At 44.3% G+C, this 24,465-nt stretch overlaps 1 protein-coding gene across 1 annotated transcript in view; it reads left to right on the top strand.

The window, feature by feature from the left end:
- The window catches only part of C5H8orf82 (chromosome 5 C8orf82 homolog), a 33,316-nt gene extending 13,366 nt beyond the window's left edge, over positions 1-19,950 (top strand). Inside the window, exon 3 of the mRNA XM_075211604.1 lies at positions 18,293-19,950. Coding sequence (XP_075067705.1) covers positions 18,293-18,726 — 434 coding nt within the window. The 3' untranslated portion in view covers positions 18,727-19,950. The remainder of the gene's footprint in view (positions 1-18,292) is intronic.
- The last annotated feature ends 4,515 nt before the right edge of the window (positions 19,951-24,465 follow it).

Raw genomic sequence — 24,465 nt, 5'->3', positions numbered from 1 at the left:
TCCTCTGCTGCCGATCTCCTCTGCTTCCCCTCTCCTCTGCTGCCGATCTCCCCCGCTCATCTGCTCCCCCCTGTCCCCTGCTTATCTGCTCCCCCTCCTCTGCCTTCCCTCTCCTCTGCTGCCGATCTCCTCTGCTTCCCTGCTCATCTGCTCTCCCTCTCCTCTGCTGCCGATCTCCTCTGCTTCCCCTCTCCTCTGCTCCCCCTCTCCTCTACTGCCGATCTCCCCCGCTCATCTGCTCCCCCCTGTCCCCTGCTTATCTGCTCCCCCTCTCCACTCTCCTCTTCTCCCCCTGTCCCCCGCTTATCTGCCCCCACTCTCCTCGGCTCCCCATGTCCCCCGCTTATCTGCTCCCCCTCTCCTCTGCTCCCCATGTCCCCCGCTTATCTGCCCCCCCGTCCTCCGCTTATCTGCTCCCCCTCTCCTCTGCTCCCCCTGTCCTCCGCTTATCTGCTCCCCCTCTCCTCTGCTCCCCCTGTCCTCCGCTTATCTGCCCCCCCCGTCCTCCGCTTATCTGCTCCCCCTCTCCTCTGCTCCCCCTGTCCCCTGCTTATCTGCTCCCCCTCTCCACTCTCCTCTTCTCCCCCTGTCCCCCGCTTATCTGCCCCCCCTCTCCTTGGCTCCCCATGTCCCCCGCTTATCTGCCCCCCGTCCTCCGCTTATCTGCTCCCCCTCTCCTCTGCTCCCCCTGTCCTCCGCTTATCTGCTCCCCCTCTCCTCTGCTCCCCCTGTCCTCCGCTTATCTGCCCCCCCCCGTCCTCCGCTTATCTGCTCCCCCTCTCCTCTGCTCCCCCTGTCCCCTGCTTATCTGCTCCCCCTCTCCACTCTCCTCTTCTCCCCCTGTCCCCCGCTTATCTGCCCCCCCTCTCCTCGGCTCCCCATGTCCCCCGCTTATCTGCCCCCTCTCCTCTGCTCCCCCTCTTCTCTGCTCCTCCTGTCCCCTGCTTATCTGCTCCACCTCTCCTCTGATCCCCCCTTCCTCTGCTTGTCTGTTCTCCCTCTCCTCTGCTCCCCGTCTCCTCTGCTGCCAATGCTGCCAATCTCCCCCTCTCCTCTGCTCCCCGTCTCCTCTGCTCCTCCTGTCCCCTGCTTATCTGCTCCACCTCTCCTCTGCTCCTCCTGTCCCCTGCTTGTCTGTTCCCCCTCTCCTCTGCTCCCCTGTCCTCCGCTTATCTGCCCCCTCTCCTCTGCTCCCCCTCTTTTCTGCTCCTCCTGTCCCCTGCTTATCTGCTCCACCTCTCCTCTGCTCCTCCTGTCCCCTGCTTGTCTGTTCCCCCTCTCCTCTGCTCCCCTGTCCTCCGCTTATCTGCCCCCTCTCCTCTGCTCCCCCTCTCCTCTGCTCCTCCTGTCCCCTGCTTATCTGCTCCACCTCTCCTCTGCTCCTCCTGTCCCCTGCTTGTCTGTTCCCCCTCTCCTCTGCTCCCCTGTCCTCCGCTTATCTGCCCCCTCTCCTCTGCTCCCCCTCTTCTCTGCTCCTCCTGTCCCCTGCTTATCTGCTCCACCTCTCCTCTGCTCCTCCTGTCCCCTGCTTGTCTGTTCCCCCTCTCCTCTGCTCCCCTGTCCTCCGCTTATCTGCCCCCTCTCCTCTGCTCCCCCTCTCCTCTGCTCCTCCTGTCCCCTGCTTATCTGCTCCCCCTCTCCTCTGCTCCTCCTGTCCCCTGCTTATCTGCTCCACCTCTCCTCTGCTCCTCCTGTCCCCTGCTTGTCTGTTCCACCTCTCCTCTGCTCCCCGTTTCCTCTGCTGCCAATGCTGCCAATCTCCCCCTCTCCTCTGCTCCCCCTCTTCTCTGCTCCTCCTGTCCCCTGCTTATCTGCTCCACCTCTCCTCTGCTCCTCCTGTCCCCTGCTTGTCTGTTCCCCCTCTCCTCTGCTCCCCGTCTCCTCTGCTCCTCCTGTCCCCTGCTTATCTGCTCCACCTCTCCTCTGCTCCTCCTGTCCCCTGCTTGTCTGTTCTCCCTCTCCTCTGCTCCCCTGTCCTCCGCTTATCTGCCCCCTCTCCTCTGCTCCACCTCTCCTCTGCTCCTCCTGTCCCCTGCTTGTCTGTTCCCCCTCTCCTCTGCTCCCCGTCTCCTCTGCTCCTCCTGTCTCCTGCTTATCTGCTCCACCTCTCCTCTGCTCCTCCTGTCCCCTGCTTGTCTGTTCTCCCTCTCCTCTGCTCCCCTGTCCTCCGCTTATCTGCTCCACCTCTCCTCTGCTCCTCCTGTCCCCTGCTTGTCTGTTCCCCCTCTCCTCTGCTCCCCTGTCCTCCGCTTATCTGCCCCCTCTCCTCTGCTCCCCCTCTCCTCTGCTCCTCCTGTCCCCTGCTTATTTGCTCCACCTCTCCTCTGCTCCTCCTGTCCCCTGCTTGTCTGTTCCCCCTCTCCTCTGCTCCCCTGTCCTCCGCTTATCTGCCCCCTCTCCTCTGCTCCTCCTGTCCCCTGCTTATCTGCTCCACATCTCCTCTGCTCCTCCTGTCCCCTGCTTGTCTGTTCCCCCTCTTCTCTGCTCCCCTGTCCTCCGCTTATCTGCTCCCCCTCTCCTCTGCTCCTCCTGTCCCCTGCTTATCTGCTCCCCCTCTCCTCTGCTCCTCCTGTCCCCTGCTTATCTGCTCCCCCTCTCCTCTGCTCCTCCTGTCCCCTGCTTATCTGCTCCACCTCTCCTCTGCTCCTCCTGTCCCCTGCTTGTCTGTTCCCCCTCTCCTCTGCTCCCCTGTCCTCCGCTTATCTGATCCCCATCTCCTCTGCTGCCAATGCTGCCAATCTCCCCCTCTCCTCTGCTCCCCCCGTCCCCCACTTATCTGCTCCCCCTCTGCTGCTGACTTTTTTCCATTTCGCCTGATGTTATTCTACTGTCTATTACTGTATCACACTTGTATTTGTAGTTCACTAGAAGTCCACTACACAAACACTGGTCTGGGTAGAAAGTGTCACTACTGCCCTTGTTACCATATCTAAGTAGGGGGAAGAAGTGGTGTTTGTGTGAGAGAGTTTTTGCACTTGTTATGGGTTATGTATGTTTTGAATGTTGTATTGTTATTAAAGCAAAATAAAAAGTAATTTTAAAAAATATATGTATACAAAAGGCTGACAGGGCCTCTGTGTACGGGAGCTTACAATCTAAACTGGAACAAGTGAGATACATGTTACGGGGTGGAGGAAGGACAAACTGGGGGAAAACATTGTGAGCAGAAAGCAAAAAGGTGGAAGAAGTACAAACATCTGTGGAAGATGAGTTTTCAGCAACTGATTAAAGGTAGAGGAGCTGGGGCACAGCCTAGGATAGGACGTGTGTGAGGAGGTACCGAGAGGTGGTGAGCAGCAGGTCTTGGAGTGAGCACTTACAGATGAGGTTACTTAGGTGGGATGGGGCTCTCTATAGGTTACGAATAATACTTTATCCTTAGATGTAATGTGAGAGGAGAGATGAGTATTGTCAGTGTAGAGGTGATACTGGCAGAATTGCCAGGGGAAGTGTCATAGATAGGACGCAGAAGAAAACTGAGGACGGAGCTTCCATATCACAGCGCTAATCCTGCGTAGTGATCCCTCTGCTCTGGTATCTGGGACCTTTCCACCTTGTCCCTTTCATTATGGCCATTTGGAGGTTCCGGTGGTACCTCTGGGTAAGTTAGCTCTCAATCAGTGTTACTAACTCCCTTCCCAGTGATTAAACTTTGGTGGGGGTCCCTCCCCTCGGACATCCCCTATACACTGTATTTGGCAGGATACCAGCACACTGTGGCTCTCTTTCGGCTCTGTAACATCATAGGCAAACCGAGGGGGGGGGACTAGTGCCAGGAAACCCCTCTCCAAGACTAGGGCACTGTATTATTGAGGTGGCTGGACCCTGCCCCCGCTTCACACGGCTCTGCTTGAAAAGGGAGAGCTGCGTGCACCTAACAGTAGTGCACGCAGCATTGCCCATGTATAGAGTTGGAGAGCAGCCAAGCACTGTCTGATATTATAGCCACGCCCCCATGTATGCTGGTCACGCCCACTGGTGGCGTGGTGTGCAAACCCCCCTCTACAAATCCTGCGTTTGCCTGTGAACATGGAGTATCCGACACAGAGGCCCTTAGTGAAAAGCCACCAAACACTATTAGTGGAAATGAGGGGATTTAGTCACGTTGATTTTTAAGCTTGAAAATCCCTTTAAAATGCGGCAAAATAATATATAGCTGTATTTGATTTTCTCCTATTCTGTAAACTGAATTCTGTTATATACTGAACAAAAGCTCAAGGTTCTGGTTAATACAATATATAAATAAAGCGTACGTCTGTTTACCCTGTAATTATTGTAGTTTCATTGTGATTGAATTGTGTGTGAGAATAGCAGAAAATGAGCAAGTTGTTTCATCAGTGAGAGGGTATTATGTATACAGAGAAAGCCTTGTATAAAGGTCACATCACACACACAATGCAGCCTGAATACAGTAATAACACATACAAATACTGTGACACTAACATAGTAACACACATGAAAAGATATTGTAACCTAACCTATCAAGACACACAAATACCGCAACAATAACACACAGATATACTGTAACATAAAACACATGGGGTAACACTAACATAGTAACACACATGAAGTTACATAGTAATATAAGTACACACATGAAAATATACTATAACATAACATGCATGAAGTTAGATCGTAACATAATGACACATACAAAGCTACATTGTAACATAGCACATGAAGTGATACTGTATACATGAAGAGCTATTAGTATAACACACATAACATTATAAAAATGTAATTATGTTAATGTTTATAAATGATTTATTGAATGACCGTTTATATTGAAGGTAATGTTTATATAGTGAGGATAAGACAAACCACATACATGCCGGATTTTCATGGCTAATAAGGGCGTACTGGTCACAAAACCAGGAAGTACCGTAACGTACTAAGACACAGGGGGCCTGAGTCATTAAGGCAAAAAAAGGAGTATATGTTCCCTGGGACAAACCATGTACAATGCAAGGGGTGCAAATTAGTTTATTATTTTGCACATAAGATAAATACTGGCTGTTTTTTCATCTAACACACAAATACTTAATAGCTTTATTATTACACTGAAATTTAAAGTTGATCTAGGACATGTCCTACCCCAACTATAAATCTGTCCCCACATTTGAAATTTACCTCCCCCTCCAATGCAACATGGTTTTGCCCAGGTGCAAATGTTACTCCTTTTTTATGTTTTGCTCTCCTTAATGATTCGGGCACAGGATGTCGTACTGTAATGTAGTAAGACTCAGGAAGACGTACTGTAACAGCCCTGTACATGTGGTATCCCATCGTCTCCGGAAGTGCAAAGGACACTTCATCCAGATACCACATTTCAGAAAGTATCACTGAGATGTCAGTGGTGGACTCTTGGGGCTAGATTTACTAAGCTGCGGGTTTGAAAAAGTGGGGATGTTGCCTATAGCAACCAATCAGATTCTAGCTTTCATTTATTTAGTACCTTCTACAAAATGACAGCTAGAATCTGATTGGTTGCTATAGGCAACATCCCCACTTTTTCAAACCCGCAGCTTAGTAAATCTATCCCTTGGTGTGTAATATATGTCCCGCACGCTTGACGAGCTACAAACAGCTGCTTGACATTAGGAAAACATTAGCCGGGCGAGAGCTTAGGCAGGAACAGTTTAAAAGAGGACACATTAAGAAAACGTTTTCATTGCTGCACAGAGAAAAGCTCTAAAATGTGTTTACAAAGGTGTTAAATGCTAATCACACAACTGACTGCTTCTTTCCACTCTCCTATTACGCCTGGATCTTAATGAGCACAAAGAATCACAGGAAACATCAGCATCCTCCTCCTAATGCTAATATATTATTACTGATTCAACTAATAATTTAATAGGTGGAGGGATGCTTGTGGACGACTTTTTATGATTCAAAAATTGACGTTCAATTCACAGCTTGTGGCGCAGCCAGGAATGGAGCAGTTTAGATATTTTTTAACTCCTAAATTGTACTATATTTTTGTCCTTATGCCATGTGCAAAATTTTCCCAAGTGAATGTAAATACTTTCTTCAATGTATGCAGAAGATTTGTGTAGTCACAGCTTTGCAGTAAGTTTCTAACATCAATAGTTTTTATTCAAGATTTAAGGGTATGGTGGGGCAGGGTACAGCTAAAAGAAGGGAGAAAGAAATTGGAGGGGTACATAGTGGGGAGCAAACAAAACAATGGATATCAGATTACCATAAACACTTTCTTAGTTACAGCTCAATATGGACATATTAGAGGATCAAAGGTAGCTGATTGTGGTAACTCATCATCATCATCATCATTTATTTATATAGCGCCACTAATTCCGCAGCGCTGTACAGAGAACTCACTCACATCAGTCCCTCCCCCATTGGAGCTTACAGTCTAAATTCCCAAATATAGACACTCACACACAGACACAGACAGACAGAGAGCGAGACAGAGAGAGAGACAATAGGGTCAATTTTGATAGCAGCCTTTTAACCTACCCGTATGTTTTTGGAGTGTGGGAGGAAACCGGAGCACCCGGAGGAAACCCACACAAACACAGGGAGAACATACAAACTACACACAGATAAGGCCATGGTCGGGAATCGAACTCATGACCCCAGTGCTGTGAGGCAGAAGTGCTAACCACTCAACTAGATATGATAGGTGTTGTAGTCGGGGCAGGGGTACAGTAAGTTTCTAATCTCGGTTCAGGTAAGAGTTTTCAGAGTTTTTCATGCTGATTTCAGGATGCAAGAAAAACACTCAAAGTTTATCTGGCAAACAGTGATTTAGAGTTGGTGGCAAGTGCATTTATGCCAATTAACAATCTGACTCACTTAAAATTTGTTGCACTACACATACGGAGAATATTCAGTAAGCTGTGCGCAACTAAACATAAGTTCAGTACAGTAGGGACGTGTCCTTGAGAAGCGCCTTTTCTTGATGCCTATCTTTACCTGTGCCATTGCCCTGGCACCAATTTCCATGTTGATGATGATACATAGAAATATAAGAGTACAGATGCATTTTTGCATGTACACAAAAGTCGTTGTTTTCATGGAGCTCTAAGTCATGTCATTAACCTGTAAAAAAGAAGCCCATGAAAGTAGACGCATCCTTCAAGGTGATATCCCCACACATGGAAAGGTAACCAATGAGGAATCAGACATGTCAGCTGGCTGCTTATGGTGCCCTGTTTTGGAATACTTAGATATACTTAGATATGCATTAATTCAATCTTTTCATCCAGGAAATTTTGATAACCACGGTGGCTCAGTGGTTAGCACTTCTGCCTCACAGCACTGGGGTCACGAGTTCAATTCCTGACCATCGCCTCATCTGTGTGTAGTTTGTATGTTCTCCCCATGTTTGCGTGGGTTTCCCCCGGGTGCTCCGGTTTCCTCCCACACTGGCTTCATGTATATGAATGTAGAATAAGAACCATGAAATGTCAGTGAGTGATTAATATGCCCCCACAGTCCAGTGGATTCAGTTTAAGGCTCATTGGTGAGAGGTACAGACAGAGCTTCACTCTGAATGACGTACACAGCGGGTCTGAGGGGCAGGGGCCCTTGAGTTATCTACAAGTCAGGAGCCTCCGATCCTAACTATGTCAGGACCCTGGAACGACATAATCACTTTGCTGGAATTTTGCACTCCAAATTTTCATAGGAAAAGACGCATGCAAAAAATAGTGTGTGTACATGTGTATGTCGAGTCCTGTTCAAAAGTAGTGGTGTGTACGTCACGTGTACACGTGTGATTGTCGCGTAAATAACACTGGGGCAGCCACTTGCTGGTATTGACGCAATTAAGCAAGGAGGTGCCGAGTCTAATGCACCCCCGGGGTTCACCAGAGACCACCAGCATGGAAGTACACGAGGGGTGCGAAGGTCGCGGTTTTCTAAGCTAGCCACCAGCACAATGCTATAGAGGACAGGAATGGTCAAACGATCCGGGTCAAAACCAGCTGAAAGCACAGTACCCAGGGGTGATCCAAGGGTAATCAGTAACAAGCCAAAGGTCAAAACCAGAACGAGCTGTGCAGTACCAGAACGTGATCCAAAATAGGAGTCCAGAAACAAGCCAAAGTCAGGTGCCAAATGCAGGAAGCAGAGAGCAAGAAAACAGGAACGCTGGAGTAGGAGTGCACCAATACTCAGGCACCCTAGTGGTGCCAGAGGCTTCTTTAAATAGTGGGAAGCTAGCACTGATTGGGCAGGAGGAGATTCGGCGGTCAGAACACAGCTGACCACCGATGGAGAGCTGTGGAAGTGTTGCGTTGTCTAGCAGTACACGAGTTCTACTGCGGATGCGCGGACAGTTTATCGGTCAGATACAGGAAGGGTGTCCTGGTGCTAGGCAACTATACGCGAGCAGCCAGAAGAGGCAGCCAACCGTCCCCAGCACCTAGGGGAAGCGCAGGGGCAGCGCCTGACAGTGATCCGACGTGAAATAGTCCAACACTGATTATAGACAGAGACAGTGCCACCAATCCACGAAACAAATCCCACTCACACCTGTACCATACCTCAGTTCTCCCCCCTGACACCCCTCTTCCTCCACATGCCTGCTGCAATATCACTGTGTGACGACAATGAGTCTATTACAAGAGTCAAAATGTGTATCTAATCAATATACCATGGATTATCAGCATCATCGATCCACCGTGATGTGACCTGAGAAATCATCAGTCCGGCCATAGATGGACTATGCTTCACGCGTAGGACCTAACCACCCATGTCCGCCTGCTTGGGTGAATCTGTTCAATAACCGTGGTCTGAAGCTCTTGAGCTTAATAATGTTTATTATCTGTAAAATGAACAGCTTCTAGGTGATGTTCATTGAGTGGGGTCAATGCTGCTGCCTTCTCCATGGGGAGTTATATATGGGCCCCTATAACCAGTGTTTACAGAGCTGTTGTCTGGCTTATACTACAGTTTATATGAATGGATTATTTCACCTTTATAGATTATCTGTCCTCATGTTTCAGCTGACTCCGCAGCACTCGGCAGATATATGGAAAGAAAAGAGATGCGAGGGGATGTGACTGAAACATTAACTCAATAAATCAATGTTACATGTGAGAGACAGACGTGAGTGGGATTCCTTCCACTGATTGATGGATTTGTCTCAATATATAATTGTTAACAGAACATCAGATGTACGTGTCGGTGTGATTAGGTCCTACCATGTCACTGTTACATCCAGCCAGATCACAGAGACTCAATGTAGTCAGTTACACATTTTTGTGTAGTAATAGGATTTTTACAGAAATAAAATTAGCTACAGTGTTAGCCATGACAATGGTCATAAATAAAATATAATAATAATATAATAATAGTGAGGGTTCCTCCCACACTCCAATAACTTACTGGAAGGTTAATTGGCTGCTAACAAATTGACCCTAGTCTGTGTGTGTGTGTGTGTGTGTTAGGGAATTTAGACTGTAAGCTCCAATGGGGCAGGGACTGATGTGAGTGAGTTCTCTGTACAGCGCTGCGGAATTAGTTGGTAAGTAAATGGTGATTATGATGATGATGTGGGGGAGAATCCAGTTAAACATGTTTCCAAAAAAGAGAAACAAGGAGCAGTGCATAATCTGTCCACTTGGGGGCACTGCAGATTTCATATACACTATGAAGAACAGAGGATTATAATGGAGAGTAAAGTATTTTATTATTTAGGACTTATCTTGTAAAGCGATGTTTCTACAAATCAGATAAGTCTCTTTTGTAGCAATATTTCTATGTTAAAATGTATCTTTTTAAATGGTGCAATTATCAGATATAACATGTTCTGAGCAATTATTTTTAGTCTTAACAACCCTTTTAAAAAGTCATAACACAGGTGCAATTGCTACAATTGTTTTACAACTTCCATTATAAATGTGAATTTAAAGGCCTTAGATGTATCGGTAATGTCCAGGGTCAGTGTCATGATCTTTGGGGTCTATTTATGAAGACCCGCTGTTAAGTTAAATTTTCAATCACCACTAACTGCAGCAAATGAAAATCTGTTTTTGGCCACTTTACCACACAAAAATGTTACCAGGGTGGCCAAGTGAGAATCCAGGAGAATGCCTGGTGGAACTCATTCAATAGTGTATGCAAGTATGGCTGATGACACTTATCAGACACACACATGAGGATTAGGAGTCATATTATCAGTATTAGGTAAAGAGTGCCCAGGCAGGATGAACTTCTATTAACAGTACATGTAATAGCTGAGGTCATGAGTTAGATTCACGGCCATGGCCTTATCTGTGGGACTTTTGTATGTTTTCCCCACGTTTACGTGGGTTTCCTCCCACACTCCAGAAACTTATTAGTAGGTTAAATGGCTGCTATCAAACTGATCTTCGTCTTTCTCTCTGTCTCTTTCTGTCTCTGTGTGTGTTAGGGAATTTAGACTGTGACCTGTGACTGTCTGGTGTAGGTCATGTTGGCACCTCACCCTCAGTCCTCTGTTAGCCCCTGTTCTGTATACTGTACATTATAGGTAGGTGACCTGTGACTGTCTGGTGTAGGGCATGTTGGCACCTCACCCTTAACCCCCAGTTAGCCCCTGTTCTGTATACTGTACATTATAGGTAGATGACCTGTGACTGTCTGGTGTAGATCATGTTGGCACCTCTCTTCACTTGGAAGTGGGCAGGACGCGGAAGAATTGCCTGCTCTCCCGGGAGTCCGAGAGACCTACCCGGAATTCGGTAGTCTTCCGGTCATACTGGGAGTGTAGGCAAGTATGATATTATATCTTGCTGGGCATTATTACTAACCATAGTACATCTTGCTGGGCATTATTATGATCATGTGACATCTTGCTGGGCATTATTACTCACCATGGGCCTGATTCATTAAGGATCTTAACGTAAGAAACTTCTTATTTCAGTCTTCTGGACAAAACCATGTTACAATGCAAGGGGTGCAAATTAGCATTCTGTTTTGCACATAAGTTAAATACTGACTGTTTTTCATGTAGCGCACAAATATCAACTTTAAATGTCGGTGTACAAATAAACTATCAAGTATTTGTGTGCTACATGAAAAAACAGTCAGTATTTAAGTTATGTGCAAAACAGAATACTAATTTGAGGCCAATATGAAGTTTCGCACACAATGAAGAGCTTGGAGCCGGATGTTGTGGTTTTCATCATCCAGCATGGTTAGGATATCATGCATGACCATATCATAAGATTCTCCCAGTATACAATTTGGGTGTGCCAATAAACCTGCTGAAACAATGGCACCTGTCAGTTTGTTGTTGGAATCACTGGAATTGTACAGTGGCCTTATATCCTCCATAATATCTCCATAGACCCTGCTCTGGATGATGATGTTGACAAGGTCTTTAGTCAATGCATATGTATCGTAAGCACTGCCAGATGGAACTGGTGGTTTGAGTTCAGCAGTGCTTACTGAGAGCGCTGAGGACTCCTTTCCTACCTCATTCATTGCCTTCTCGATCATAGGTGCGATGTTCTCAGGGAATAGTTTTGCAGCGTCCTCTCTTGATGTTAAAACATGGCTGAAGAAATCATATATGATGTGCGTGTCCCCAGCAGCCAACCACTCAGAACTGAGAACATCATTTAGTTTTCCAATCCTGCTCATGAGGTTTTCAGATGTCATTTTGTCGATTATCTCATTCAGACATTTCCTCAGTAATGGAGAGTAAAGGACTTTGAGATGTTCAAGCTCCAGCTTGATGTTCTTGATGAAGTCCTTGGAGGGCAGCATTATTGGGAACGTGTTATGGTCTCCCACACTGCCCAGTGTCACAGATGTAAGTGTCTTTCTCCATTCTTTAGAATCGTTTTACCAGTAATCGTGCTCACGTGTCTAGCCAAAGTCGAAACCAGTAGTCTTAGCCAATCGTCTCTGCCAAATTGTTATCAGTAGTTGTTGCCAATAGCCGTTGCCACAAGTCGTAGCCGTAAGACGTTACCAGAAGTCAATCAATTGAAATCACAGAAATCGCTCAAATATCACTTCAGGACCAGGTCACCAAGTGTGGCTGCCACTCACTAGTGCTCATTTATATAGGACTGTGGCCTTATGGCATCATAATGACCTGCTCAGCATGATATATTGCCACTTCCAATGGGTGTGATCATGTGCCATGCCACGCCCCCATTGAGCAGTGGCCAAGCCCCAGTCCCTATGCTGTGTATACCCAAATGGTGGGAGGTATGGTAACTTGTTAATAGTCCTCCTCTGACAGCACTTCCTCCTTTTAATTGGTCTAGTAAAGTAGAGCAAGCCATTTTGTGGACGCGCATTATGGGCGGAACCAATATTTTTAGGAGACAGCAGCCAATCCGTTTACTAGGAACGAGTGACTGGCACATGAAGCCAGTTAAGTCACTAGTGAAATAAGCCAAATATTGGTTCAGCCAATAAAATGGCTGCTCCATTGTGTACATGTGACGAGTCCAGTTTAAAACTGTATTTGGATGTAATACACTAGGAAATTGGGGAAAAATAAGCTATGTTTGATCTAGAAAAATCAGATCAGGATAGACTAACATTTTTATGACAATGCCTTATAGTCGATGGACTAAAAACAATATTTAGGGTAAATTACCGGTTAAGTTGACTTTAATGAGCAGCCATCATCAATGCATCATCATCATCATCATCATCATTTATTTATATAGTGCCACTAATTCCGTAGCGCTGTACCGAGAACTCACATCAGTCCCTGCCCCATTGGAGCTTACAGTCTAAATTCCCTAATATACACACACTCACACACACAGACAGAGAGGGAGAGATTAGGGTCTATTTTTGATTGCAGCCAATTAAGCTACTAGTATGTTTTTGGAGTGTGGGAGGAAACCGGAGCACCCGGAGGAAACCCACGCAAACACAGGGAGAACATACAAACTCCACACAGATAAGGCCATGACCATGAATCTAACTCATGACCCCAGTGCTGTGAGGCAGAAGTGCTAACCACTAGGCCACTGTGCTGCCCAGTTCTCCCCGTGTTTGTGTGGGTTTCCTCCAGGTGCTCTGCACAGTGGAGGCAGCCATTTTAAGTACTGATGTTCATCACTCGAACCCACATGAAATAATGATAGGAAGATCAGATCAATATATCATAACTTCACCCAAACTAGGGGAAAAAATAGTCACTTACATGTAAACAGGCTGAGATGCTCCTCTAATCGCTGTTGTGTTGGACACGCCGGCTGACTTCATTCATTCAGTCAAAGCCGTCAGCTGTACGTGTCTGTGTTCCTGCATATACTCCACAAGTTATCTGTTGTATGGGATTATAAAGCTGAGCAGGATGTATGAATAGTAACAATATTTATTACAAAGAACTCGTATCCATAACATACGTAATATTAATACAATGTCAGTAGCTTCCGTTAATCATAGGTGTCCATCATCGCAAGGAAACAGTCTGTATAAAAAAAACACCTCAACGCGTTTCGCTCTGTTACCAGAACTTTTTCAAAGGCAAACCTTATCCAGGACTGTCTCAAGTTTTAGTCCCATATCTTAAGGGGAGACTGTCCTAAACTGTTAGAGAGCGTCCATCCTGATCTGATTTTATAAATCTGTATTGATTGGAAGTAGAGTTATTTGTTGTAGATATACCTCATAGCATTTTATTTTTTATTCTATATATTTTTTTTTCATTTGAGCAGTTATGTAATAATTTTATTAACTCCTCCTTTCTAGTTCGCCTTTATTGAAAATTCTCAAATGTCCACATATAAAAAGCTAACTATCCATTCACAAGTAAAAACACTGAGCCTTGAGGCGATTATCACCTGCATATCCTGCCCCACAGTACTGGGGTCATGAGTTCAATTCCAGACCATGGCCTTATCTGTGTGTAGGTTGTATGTTCTCCCCGTGTTTGTGTGGGTTTCCTCCAGGTGGTCTGGTTTCCTCCCACACTCGTAAAACATACTAGTAGGTTAATTGGCTGCTATCAAACTTACCCTAGTCTGTGTGTGTGTGTCTGTCTGTCTGTGTGTGTGTGTATATTAGGGAATTTAGACTGTAAGCCCCAATGGGGCAGGGACTGATGTGAGTGAGTTCTCTGTACAGCGCTGAAGAATTAGTGGCGCTATATAAATAGATGACGATGATGATAAGTGTGTTGTAGCCTTCATTTTGCAATGGAGGTACTGAGGATAAAATTAATGTGGGCATAGTCTAGTTATCTGTGATTGGGAAACATAAGAGTGATGGGTGGTGTTTTGGAATGAAGATACTTAGAATAAAAGGTTTGTTACTGTTACAGGCAAAGGGGGGAATTAAATTAGCCGCAAAGTGTCTCGCGGGCATTCTGGAGACAATTTTCAGCGGAGATTTTAACAGAAATCTCAGCTCACTTTTCGGGTGTGAGGAAAACTGAGCTGAGAGTGCAGTCTGCGGAACATCGCGGCTAATTGAATTCTCCCCAAAGTGTACGATCCAGATATACTATACCAGGACTTGGCAACCTTTTTCTAGCAGTGTGCCAGAAAAAATATTTTCAAGCCCAGGAGTGCGCGTGTGTGTGTGTGTGTGTGTGTTGTGTGTGTGTGTGTGTGTGTGTATAATAATACATATATATATATATATATATATATATATATATATATATATATATATATATATATATATATTATACTTCTTATTTTATCCTGCTAATATCATGGTAATGTTAATAGTAAAGACACCAACAAATAAACATTCATGTTATGCAGCACAGATGTGCCCCCAGTTTATATTGTGCCTCATACTTACTCTCTGGAGACTCAGCACACACATCCACACATCATTCGGGAACCATGGAGCTGCCTTCATTAAAACAGCTGGAGATTATCAACATGGAACTGTTGAGTTTCGGCTATCTTTGGCTGCTTTAGTAAGGCAGCTGCAGAGCTCCAGAGTGCCAAAAAGAAGTGGTCCAAGTGCCACATCTGGCAGGCGTGCCAGGGGTAGCCTACCCCTGTACTATACAATGCTTAGACGGTTTATTGCAGTGAGCGGCAACAGGTGGCCCTAGGGCCACTTGCTGCACTTCATGTCTGCACCTGCGGCCCCCAGCTGTGTTTGTTATATATTATAACATGATGCTGCTACGTTATTACAGATCGTTGTCTCTTTCTCTGATTACTGTATTGTTTTACCTTATTACTGAGATGTTGAAGGTTAAAGGGCCCATGTGGCCCCTGAAGTATATCAGGTTGCCCATCACTGGTTTATAGTATGAAATAAACATATTCTATAAAAACAGGGATAATGGGTGAGCATTATATCACCCTGGAACCCCCCAAACATGGCTGCCTGTCGTTTTACAATAAAAGCACATTATTAGTTTTTAAAACACATTTATTAGGATTAGTTATAGGCAGTGGTTTATGGGGTTTCTCTTTTTTTTTCCAGGTTAGACTCTGGGAGATAAGGGTAGGAGAAGGGCGTGAGGGGGAGGAGCTCAGCGAGTTGTCATTTTGGCCCCGCCCCAGTAAAGTAATGACGCAAGCGCGTCATTTAACCACAGGGGGTGTGGCCAAAATGATGCGAGTCCCTAAGAATCACATCATGGAGGCTCAGAATCTGACCACTTCACTAGGAAATGGGCAGAAGCGTGAGAATCGCCTTCTTCCCGGGGTCCAGGAGACCTACCTGGAATTCGTGAGTCTCCCGGACATTCCGGGAGAGTTGGCTAGTATGCTATACTGTCCTCGTAGTGTATAATAATTCCGGCAGCTTTGTCAGATTGGTTATGGTGTATCTAGTGTGCTGCAGTGTTTGGGGCTAGATGTCACTGGGTTACAGCTGGGCCCCTCCACTAGTTTCTATGTGGGTGTGATCATTTGAGAATTTTGTTTTCATTTCATTGACCTGTATCTGACTGGTACATACTCTGTGACACATCACACAGGTTCAGGCTTCATCTATTAATGGGATATCTACTTGTGGAGTCCCACAGACGTGTTACCCTGCAGAACATACTAACCTGACAGCTCTCCCACATCCTTCCTTCATAGTATCTACTAATGTGTTTACAGCTGCAACATATTAACATAACACATTTACTAATGTGCGACAATGTAATTAGCTCCTGCTGCAGGCTGCGATCTCTCCCTGTCTGCTCTACTGAGCTATAGGCCGGAGGTTTGTCCCCTTCTCAGGGGTGCTGGGGAGTCGTGTTCCTAAGTCAGCAGCTGCAGTGATATTTCAGGATTGGGTCACAGAATAAAACAGATTATGTGTCTACATCCCGATAACTACATTCCCATCATTTCCCAGCTCATGTAAATCTATATGACTGAGTCTCTCAGCCATTAGCAGCGCTGTAACCGGGGTACATGAGAGGTGGAGACTGTAAGCGATGCTCCCTGTAGTTATCAGATGATCCCCTCTAGCTGGACGGGGTAATGGGGGTATAAGCTGCACATAAATGCGTCTCCCAGTTTATGTAACGTTGTTTTGTACATTTATGATGATGCAGGAAGGAGACTGAAACAAACTGGATCCACTTAGCCTAGAATTAGCCAATTATGCAGCGTTATTAAGAGATAAATGGATTTTTATTCATTTCAGCACTTTCCCCGCTCTAAGGAAACTTTTATGTAGCTGCTTTTAATTTGTTATTATTTTGTTTAATTTCACATTTGTCGTGTCATTAAGCAGCTGATTGCAGTCACCATCTGGATGATTCTGTCTAAGAGAGACGATTATTACGGATATTATGTTGTACACACAAGATGCTGGTGTCATATTACCCTGTACATACACTTACACTTCTTCAGCCGTGGCTCTGTATGTAATCTACACGTGTATTCTATCCAACCACACATGTAATACACTTCCTTTACCTCAACTGTAGTTCTGTATGTAATATACATGTGTGTGATATCAGACCACACATGTAATACACTTCCTCTACCTCAACTGTAGTTCTGTATGTAATCTACACGTGTATTCTATCCAACCACACATGTAATACACTTCCTTTACCTCAACTGTAGTTCTGTATGTAATATACATGTGTGTGATATCAGACCACACATGTAATACACTTCCTTTACCTCAACTGTAGTTCTGTATGTAATATACACGTGTGTGATATCAGACCACACATGTAATACACTTCCTTTACCTCATCCATGGTTCTGTATGTAATCACACATGTGTACATGTCATGTGTATATATGCTTGCAGAGCCATTATAAGTTAATGTAGTCAGAGCATACATAGAGAGTGGTGTGTTGCTAAAGGTTTAGGAGATAAAATTAAACAATGACAGGAATAAAGGGGGATCAGAAAGATTCATGGTGGTCAGAATTTTCCTCTATGGGAATCTCCACCTGGACCCGGTCATGCTGAGAGTTCATAGGGGTGGCAACGAGGCGTGCGCTCTGAATGTGGGAGACCAGCCACATATCCTGAGATTAGTATGTTGTGAATGACCATTTCAGTCCATTACCTAAGTATCTCTGAGATGTGGGAGTACACAGTGTAATGTAGCCCCCCCCCGCTCCACGTAACCTCCTTCTCCTCCTCATCCTAACGCTGCTGCTGAATGGAGAATGCGCTGTGGGTATGTGCATAGCGCTCTCACCTGCGATGGATCCAGCGAAGCTTCACCTGGATCCCATTGAATAAGACAAGTAATGCCAACCTGAGCTGTGTTTTCTGCAGCTTAATAAATTGCCTAATGCTGCTGTCTCCATAGATGTCTATGGAGAAAAGGGCAGTGATGGTAGGCTCTAGATTTCTCTAGCATTAACCCTTTATTAAATAAGGGAAAGTGGTGAAAGAGCCTTTCTCTGGCGTATACATCAGCATTTTGGCTGTTCACTGATTGTTAAACAGACCCGTTAGTCATTGCAAGTTTCCTTCAGTAATTGTAAATCTAGAAAGACATTAGCACTGCTGGTGAACCTGCTCTCTGGTATCTGCCATAGTGATAAGAGATCTGGCAATGAAAAGAAGTATCCCACATTCAGAGCACGATCATCACACCCGGGGCCCTGTGGGGCCTGGATTATGGAAATGGCGAGGAGAAAGTGACCCAAACCGGTATCTTGCCCTGGGCCTCCTCAGACTCTACATATAGTGTAGATCTAAAACCTTCATAAAACAAGCACCGGAGAGGGTCTACTCCAAGATATTCCAAGATATTCTCTGTCATTAGCACATCGGATGTAAAAGATGGAGAGAACTTGATTAACTTTCTGAATGTAAGCAGTTGTCCCCTGTACTCCCGTTATCCGTTCTGAGTGTCCTACTCATTCCACATTATTTATTATTATTTTTATTATTATTATTATTATTATTATTTGTTTTTCAGATAAACAATTTCTGGTGTTTTTCTTCAAACAAGTCCAGAGAAATAAAAGTGGTCGGTATGAGGAACATTTCCCTTACATGTCCCCCTGTGGCAGGGAAAGGAATTACATCCGCTGTGACGATCGCCCCCTGGTCTTCACTCACCTCCTGTGTGATGAGAGCTCAGGAGTCCAGCGGCTGTCGTATTGTGGTGGAGGGGACAAGCTTGTGGTCAGATTTGAGCCGGAGAAGTTAGTAATGTTACCAGACAATGGGCGAGTCTACCACCCGGCCCCAGAGAAGAGCGGTGGTGTGGGACTCGTCAAATCATCACTGGCGTTTGAGCTGAGTCCCTGCTTTCAGTTCGTCAGTGGATCTAATGCTGGATCTCCCACCTTTTTTCACTGGAAGGGGAAACGTTACGCTCTCACCAACGAGCTACTGCCCCTCATCTAAGCAGATGAGATACCCCAGCCATAGCAGAGGTGTGGGATATAGGATGAGATGTTGGTGGAATGAAGTGAACAGAGACTTTTCTGCTATGTCCAGATTTACTGGCTGCAAAGATCATCCAGATTATACTGATACCTTGTTTGACCGCAAGAGCTTTACTTTCAGCACAATATAAATTTATTGTTATGTAATATTAAATAAGATTATATTCTAAGTGAGTCACATCCATTCAGTATTCAAAAACGCCATTATCTGTAGCTTCGTAACAAGCCAGGTTGTTTTATTTTGTTTATAAATTACAAGTACGTTATAGAGCCGTTCCTGTAGAGCAGGGGTGGGCAAACCTGTCCTCAAGGGCCATATCCAGTTCATGTTTTTAGGATTTCTGTCTGTAGAAACAGGTGGGATAATTACTGACCCAGCCAAATAGATTAACTCAGCTGTACATGATTAAAGAAATCCTAAAAACATGACCTGGATATGGTCCTTGAGGACAGGTTTGCCCACCCCTGCTGTAGAGTGTTCTCTGCTGAAGAAACGCGTCAGTGTGAGCTGGGCGGTGTGACCCCCTCCCCTGAAGGTGAATAGGGGAAGAAAGACTAGTTGGAGAGACAAGAAACACACACACGCAGCTTAACCCCCACTCATTGGGAGGGCACACTTGCACTCATCATAAGTAGTGCACAAACGGGATGTTATAGGGATCATTGATCCCTGTGGATAATTGCCAGGATAAACACACAAGTGTTTCTGGTGGACAGAGGAAGGACCACTGACCATAGTGTGTCGTATGCTCAGTACGGATGGTGTATAATGTGCCTGTTCTCCATATGGATCATTGAACCCTATTACATTTTATAGTTCTCCACTGGTTGTCAGCACTCTGAGCACAGTCCCTGTGTCCGCCACAGGTTTCTCCACACTTAGATGACGTCAGTGTCCGGTGGCCCCATCACCCCATCCCACCCCGCTCCCAGGATATGAATGTATGCTCGGATGTGCTAGGCCTTGGCACACCAGGATATTTACATCCTGGTTATATTCAGGCAGCATGTCACTGATCGCTGCCCACACGGGATCCGAGCTGCCATTGGCCGACTCTGGGAATCTCATCCGTTAGATTGCACAGTGCTCAGTATAGCGCAATGTTACTATTTCTTATCTGTATCCAAATAAAAAATTATATTAATCCTAATAAGCTTTTAAAAGTATCTATAATATAAATGTCTAGTGGCGTGTGTTAGTCTGTCTGTGTGTGGAAAAAAATAAAACCAAGCTGCAGCGCCACCTGCTGGGCGGAGTTATACACTGACCTATTAAATTCTTAGTGTGCGTGTAAAAAAAAATTCAGAAAGGGCTGAAATTTGGTATACTAAGATGTTTTTAATTTGTTAATTTAATTTGTTAATTGTTTAAAGTGTTTATAAAGATTTAAAAAAAATATATATATATTTCTTGAAGGAGAAGTGACAGTTGGGAGTGGTTGGTGATTGCCGGGGGTGACAGTGGGGAGTGGTTGGTGGTTGAGGCCTGGGCTAGGCCCAAATGCATGACAAGAACCTTTTTAACACATTAAGTAGCTTGATTTGACTAGAATGCATGAGTATCATGCACGGGTTAACTTGTGTACAATATGTCCTGAAAGGGAAAAAATCAAATGTAAAATTATATTGGATAGACTGTAAAGTAAATGCATGTTTTCTGGTGATAGCGACATTCTAGTTATAGGGCTAAACATACATGACATTATAACGGGTGTTTTTCAAAAGCATTCATGTACCGTAACAGTGTCACAAACAGGATTATTTAAATAAGTTCCAAGAGATGGAGAAGGGGAACTAGTGTGTGTGTGTGTGTGCTTGGTTGGGGTCATGAGGGGACACTCAACCTGCAAAAGGACTAGAATTGCACAAGTACTTGGGATGTGCCATGATTAGTTGTTATCCCTTTATTTGGTGTGTAAAGCAACCAAGGTGAGATTAGGAGGTGATAAAAGAGGCTACCCTGGGAGCTGGACGTGTGTGACTAACTTTTGGCCAAGAGGTGATGCTCTGCCAGAGATGCGCTGTGGAACATATCCCACTGGATTTATTTGAACTGATTTCCTCACTTGTTGGACCTGCTATCCTTACGGGGCCGGGCTTTATTTAATCCTGTTCTGCAGAATAAATCATCCTTCTATTTTTCCTCTAACACCGTGTCTGAGTGATTTGGGATCCACGTATCTTCACGTGGTGCCTATCTTCCGGGTGATTTTTCTATGGTAACATAGATTCCTAGACACTGTTTAACGTATGTAAAAAAAAAACTTCAGAAACACACGTCACAAAAAGTCCTAATGTCCCCTCACTCTCGTGATTACTTTCATATATAAAAAATGAGGCTAAGCCAAGCTGTAATTTAGGATTCATATGTAAAATAGATGATGAGCCTGGTTTTAGCATTAGTACCTCTCTTTCCTCAATCAGACCCTCAGAAACAGACGGAGATTTATTTTCTGGGTGATAATAAAGACAGAAGCTCCGCACGTCCTATGCTTGCAGTTCTCTGGATTACGTCTACTGATAGAATAACTGGCAATAGTCACGGTGTATCTTCCCCCTCTAACAAACTCCAGGCCTGGTTTCACTAACAGCAGTTGGAGATCAATACAAGCCACGTGCTTTAATCTCACATATCTCCAACGTTGGGATATTGTATCCTGCAGCTGTACATCCCATATATGTAATCGGAGACATAGATACAGGCATTGGACATGTGTAGAGCACGGTGATAGATTGAGCATTCCAGACACGTACAGCGTTACTTGTCTTTACTGAGAGATGTATTTTACTAAGGTAGACGGAAATAATTCTACCCTAGAGATCTGTTTCATACTGCTGACATCAATATATTGAGGAGTTATTAAACATAGAATTTCGCAAGAAAACAAACCATTGTTACCGTGGTAAATCCCCAAAGATCCGGCTTCTTAGGAAATATACTTCAAAGACAAATCAATGGATGACAATTGGGAATACGACCAGACACTTGTAAGAATGTACTTAGCAATTCCCACATCCACTTTCCCCTCGTATAACTGAAGTGTATCAGCTCAACCAGGATTCCTGTATAGTATCAGTGACTGTGGCCTTTCATGACACAAACCCCCTGTTATCATGTAGACACAAAGCAAACACTCATAACATACTCGGTGTGTATTGTATTGTGGACACCGGGTCCAGCACGTCTGCCGGCTTTGTACTACATATTGCTGTATTGATTCTACGTCTTGCAGCTATAGTATTCTATGTGATTGCAAAATCCATACACGTGTTCCTTCAATTTCCTAACTTATTCTAAATACCATGTAATCGGCTCTTTCTGTGGTGCTAGCAGGTCATTTACTCCCACTATTAAATTACTGGGTGTTTACTGTGTGCACATTGATGTATATGAAGACTGACCAGTGTTTCTATGGTACATGGAAATTTCATTGATGTTTGTCTTCCTATAAGACACAGAGCTGTCCATGGTTCTGTCATATGCTCAGTACGGCTGTTGTATCTTCTCCACATGGATCACTGATCTCTATTACATTTAATTTTTATCCAACCTTCACCACTTTGAGCGCACTCCCTATGTCTGCAGTGGTTTTCTCCACACATAGATGATTCCTGTCCTGTGGACCCATCCTGAGTGTGCAGGAGAGCGCTGTATAGGACACACAGGAAGGTACACCAGAATTGCATTCATTGAGGTGTTGTGTAGTAGGACACATACAGAGAGGAGGGGGGTCACACAGGAATATAGCTGATAAATATAGAGAGTTTGGCATCAGGGAAGGCTGAGTATCATAGGGAGATTAATATTGGGTAAACTTAGCATTTCATGTACTATAGAAAGAGTGCAGGCACATTTACTGTACAACGTGTCTCCATTATTGTGATGTTTGAGAAGTACATTTATTACAAGAGTTTTACACAATAGGGCAATAACCCCGGAAAACCTTGTGGTCCTGAAACTGTCACGTTATGGTCTTGGGAAAAGTCTTTGGAAGATTATCTACATTCAGACCTCGCTGGCTGCTTCTTGGGCACTGCCACTAATTTCTGGAGTTCTAAATCTCTTCATATGGCTGAGAGAAGCCCTTTTTACCGAAATCAGTCATTTATAAAGTGCAACTCTTGACTCCAGGCTTCTTTGCTTCAGTTGGTCAGCCTGGGGAAGTGGGAGTTGTCAGAGAGGACGTCCTAACCCAGAGTTAACAGAATTTACCAAAGTGCCTTACATCCAGAAGGACACCTTGATGCAAAATATGGGACCCCGAAAATAAGATACCAAAGTGGAGAACATCATGAAGGACACCCCAATCCAGAGTCCTGGACTCTGAGTTGAGGGTACTGAAGCCAGAATGCCAGGAAGGGAAGGACACACAATGCAGAATCTGGTTCACTAAGTCCTGAAAGGACTAAGTCCTGAAAGAAGGAATTCTTTTGAACCAGACAAAACTTGTTGTCCTAAAAAAGAAAAACAATATGGGGTGCTGTCACAATTTCCTCACTCAGAAATAATAGCGGCTCTGCTATCAAGGTTGCTTCTTCCTCACATGCCGCAGAGGTAAAGGTTCCGGAAATGCTAGACACAAAAGCACATAGATAATTAATTACTGGATTCTTTTAGTGATTTTCTCTGCTCAAACAATGCTCTTCTTACGCGTTTCTCCGGAATGTAATTCAGCGGTTTCATCAGAGGTGAGAAGCCTTTCAAAGTTCTTCCATATTTATATAAAACAACTAATCAAAACATCCTCATCCTAATTAACACAGGCGTAATCATAAATCCGCAAAACAAACTATCATAAACATAAAAAAACATATATCTGGATGGCATCATATACAGTTTACAATACAATAGTTTCTAAAATGTTGTGTTCAAATATTCAGCTTTAAACCCTAGGTGTGAGAATCAGCACTAACACATGCTTAATATCCCATTCAGTGTTAGCAGGGCTTTGCTTCACACAGGCTCCTAATTATTTTATTCACATAATTATATGCAGCAATCTATGTTTCATAAAATCTTGAACCTAATCAGATAGAATTGTCATTAAATATGCAACGAAAACACAATCTAAATTAAAAAGATACAATACAAACATAGATTAGTCAACAAATATTAACCTTACAATTACTTTATCAAGTACAGAGGAGGGATCGAATTCATAACCTCAGCCTCACAGGACTGGGTCTTAACCAGCTCAACCACAGTCTCTTCTCACTTTAGATGTTTCTCAGCTAATACAGTTTAGGTAGATTGAATGTTTTCTTAAACTGTATTGAGTTCAATGGACTCATTCAAACCTTGTGGAGAAAGAGACCGAAATGAAAATATCCAAAATGCCTCTTTCTTACACAGTGTACCAAAATGATCACCCTCTCTCGTTGGTTTTATTTGTTCAATTGCAGTTACTGTAACCCCATTTAAATCTCCCCCATGTTTTTGTATAATTTGTCTCAACAGACTAAGTGCTGCATTTTTTTAAGTACATTCCTTCTGTGTTCCAAAAAACGTATTTAAAGAGTTTTCGTGGCTCTGCCAATGTAGAATACCGCAGCTACACTCTGACATAAATCACAAAGGTGGATTGACAATTAAGAAAATCCTTCATTTCATATCTCTTTTGTGATTAAGGAACAAAAATCTACTTTCCTATGTTCAACAAACGGACAGGAGATACATCCCGTTCTGGTACACTTAAAA

The sequence above is a fragment of the Mixophyes fleayi genome, chromosome 5 (assembly GCF_038048845.1).
Source record: "Mixophyes fleayi isolate aMixFle1 chromosome 5, aMixFle1.hap1, whole genome shotgun sequence".
In the NCBI taxonomy this organism is placed as follows: domain Eukaryota; kingdom Metazoa; phylum Chordata; class Amphibia; order Anura; family Limnodynastidae; genus Mixophyes; species Mixophyes fleayi.
Note: the sequence above shows the minus strand (reverse complement) of the source record. Positions and strands in the feature narration are given on the sequence as shown.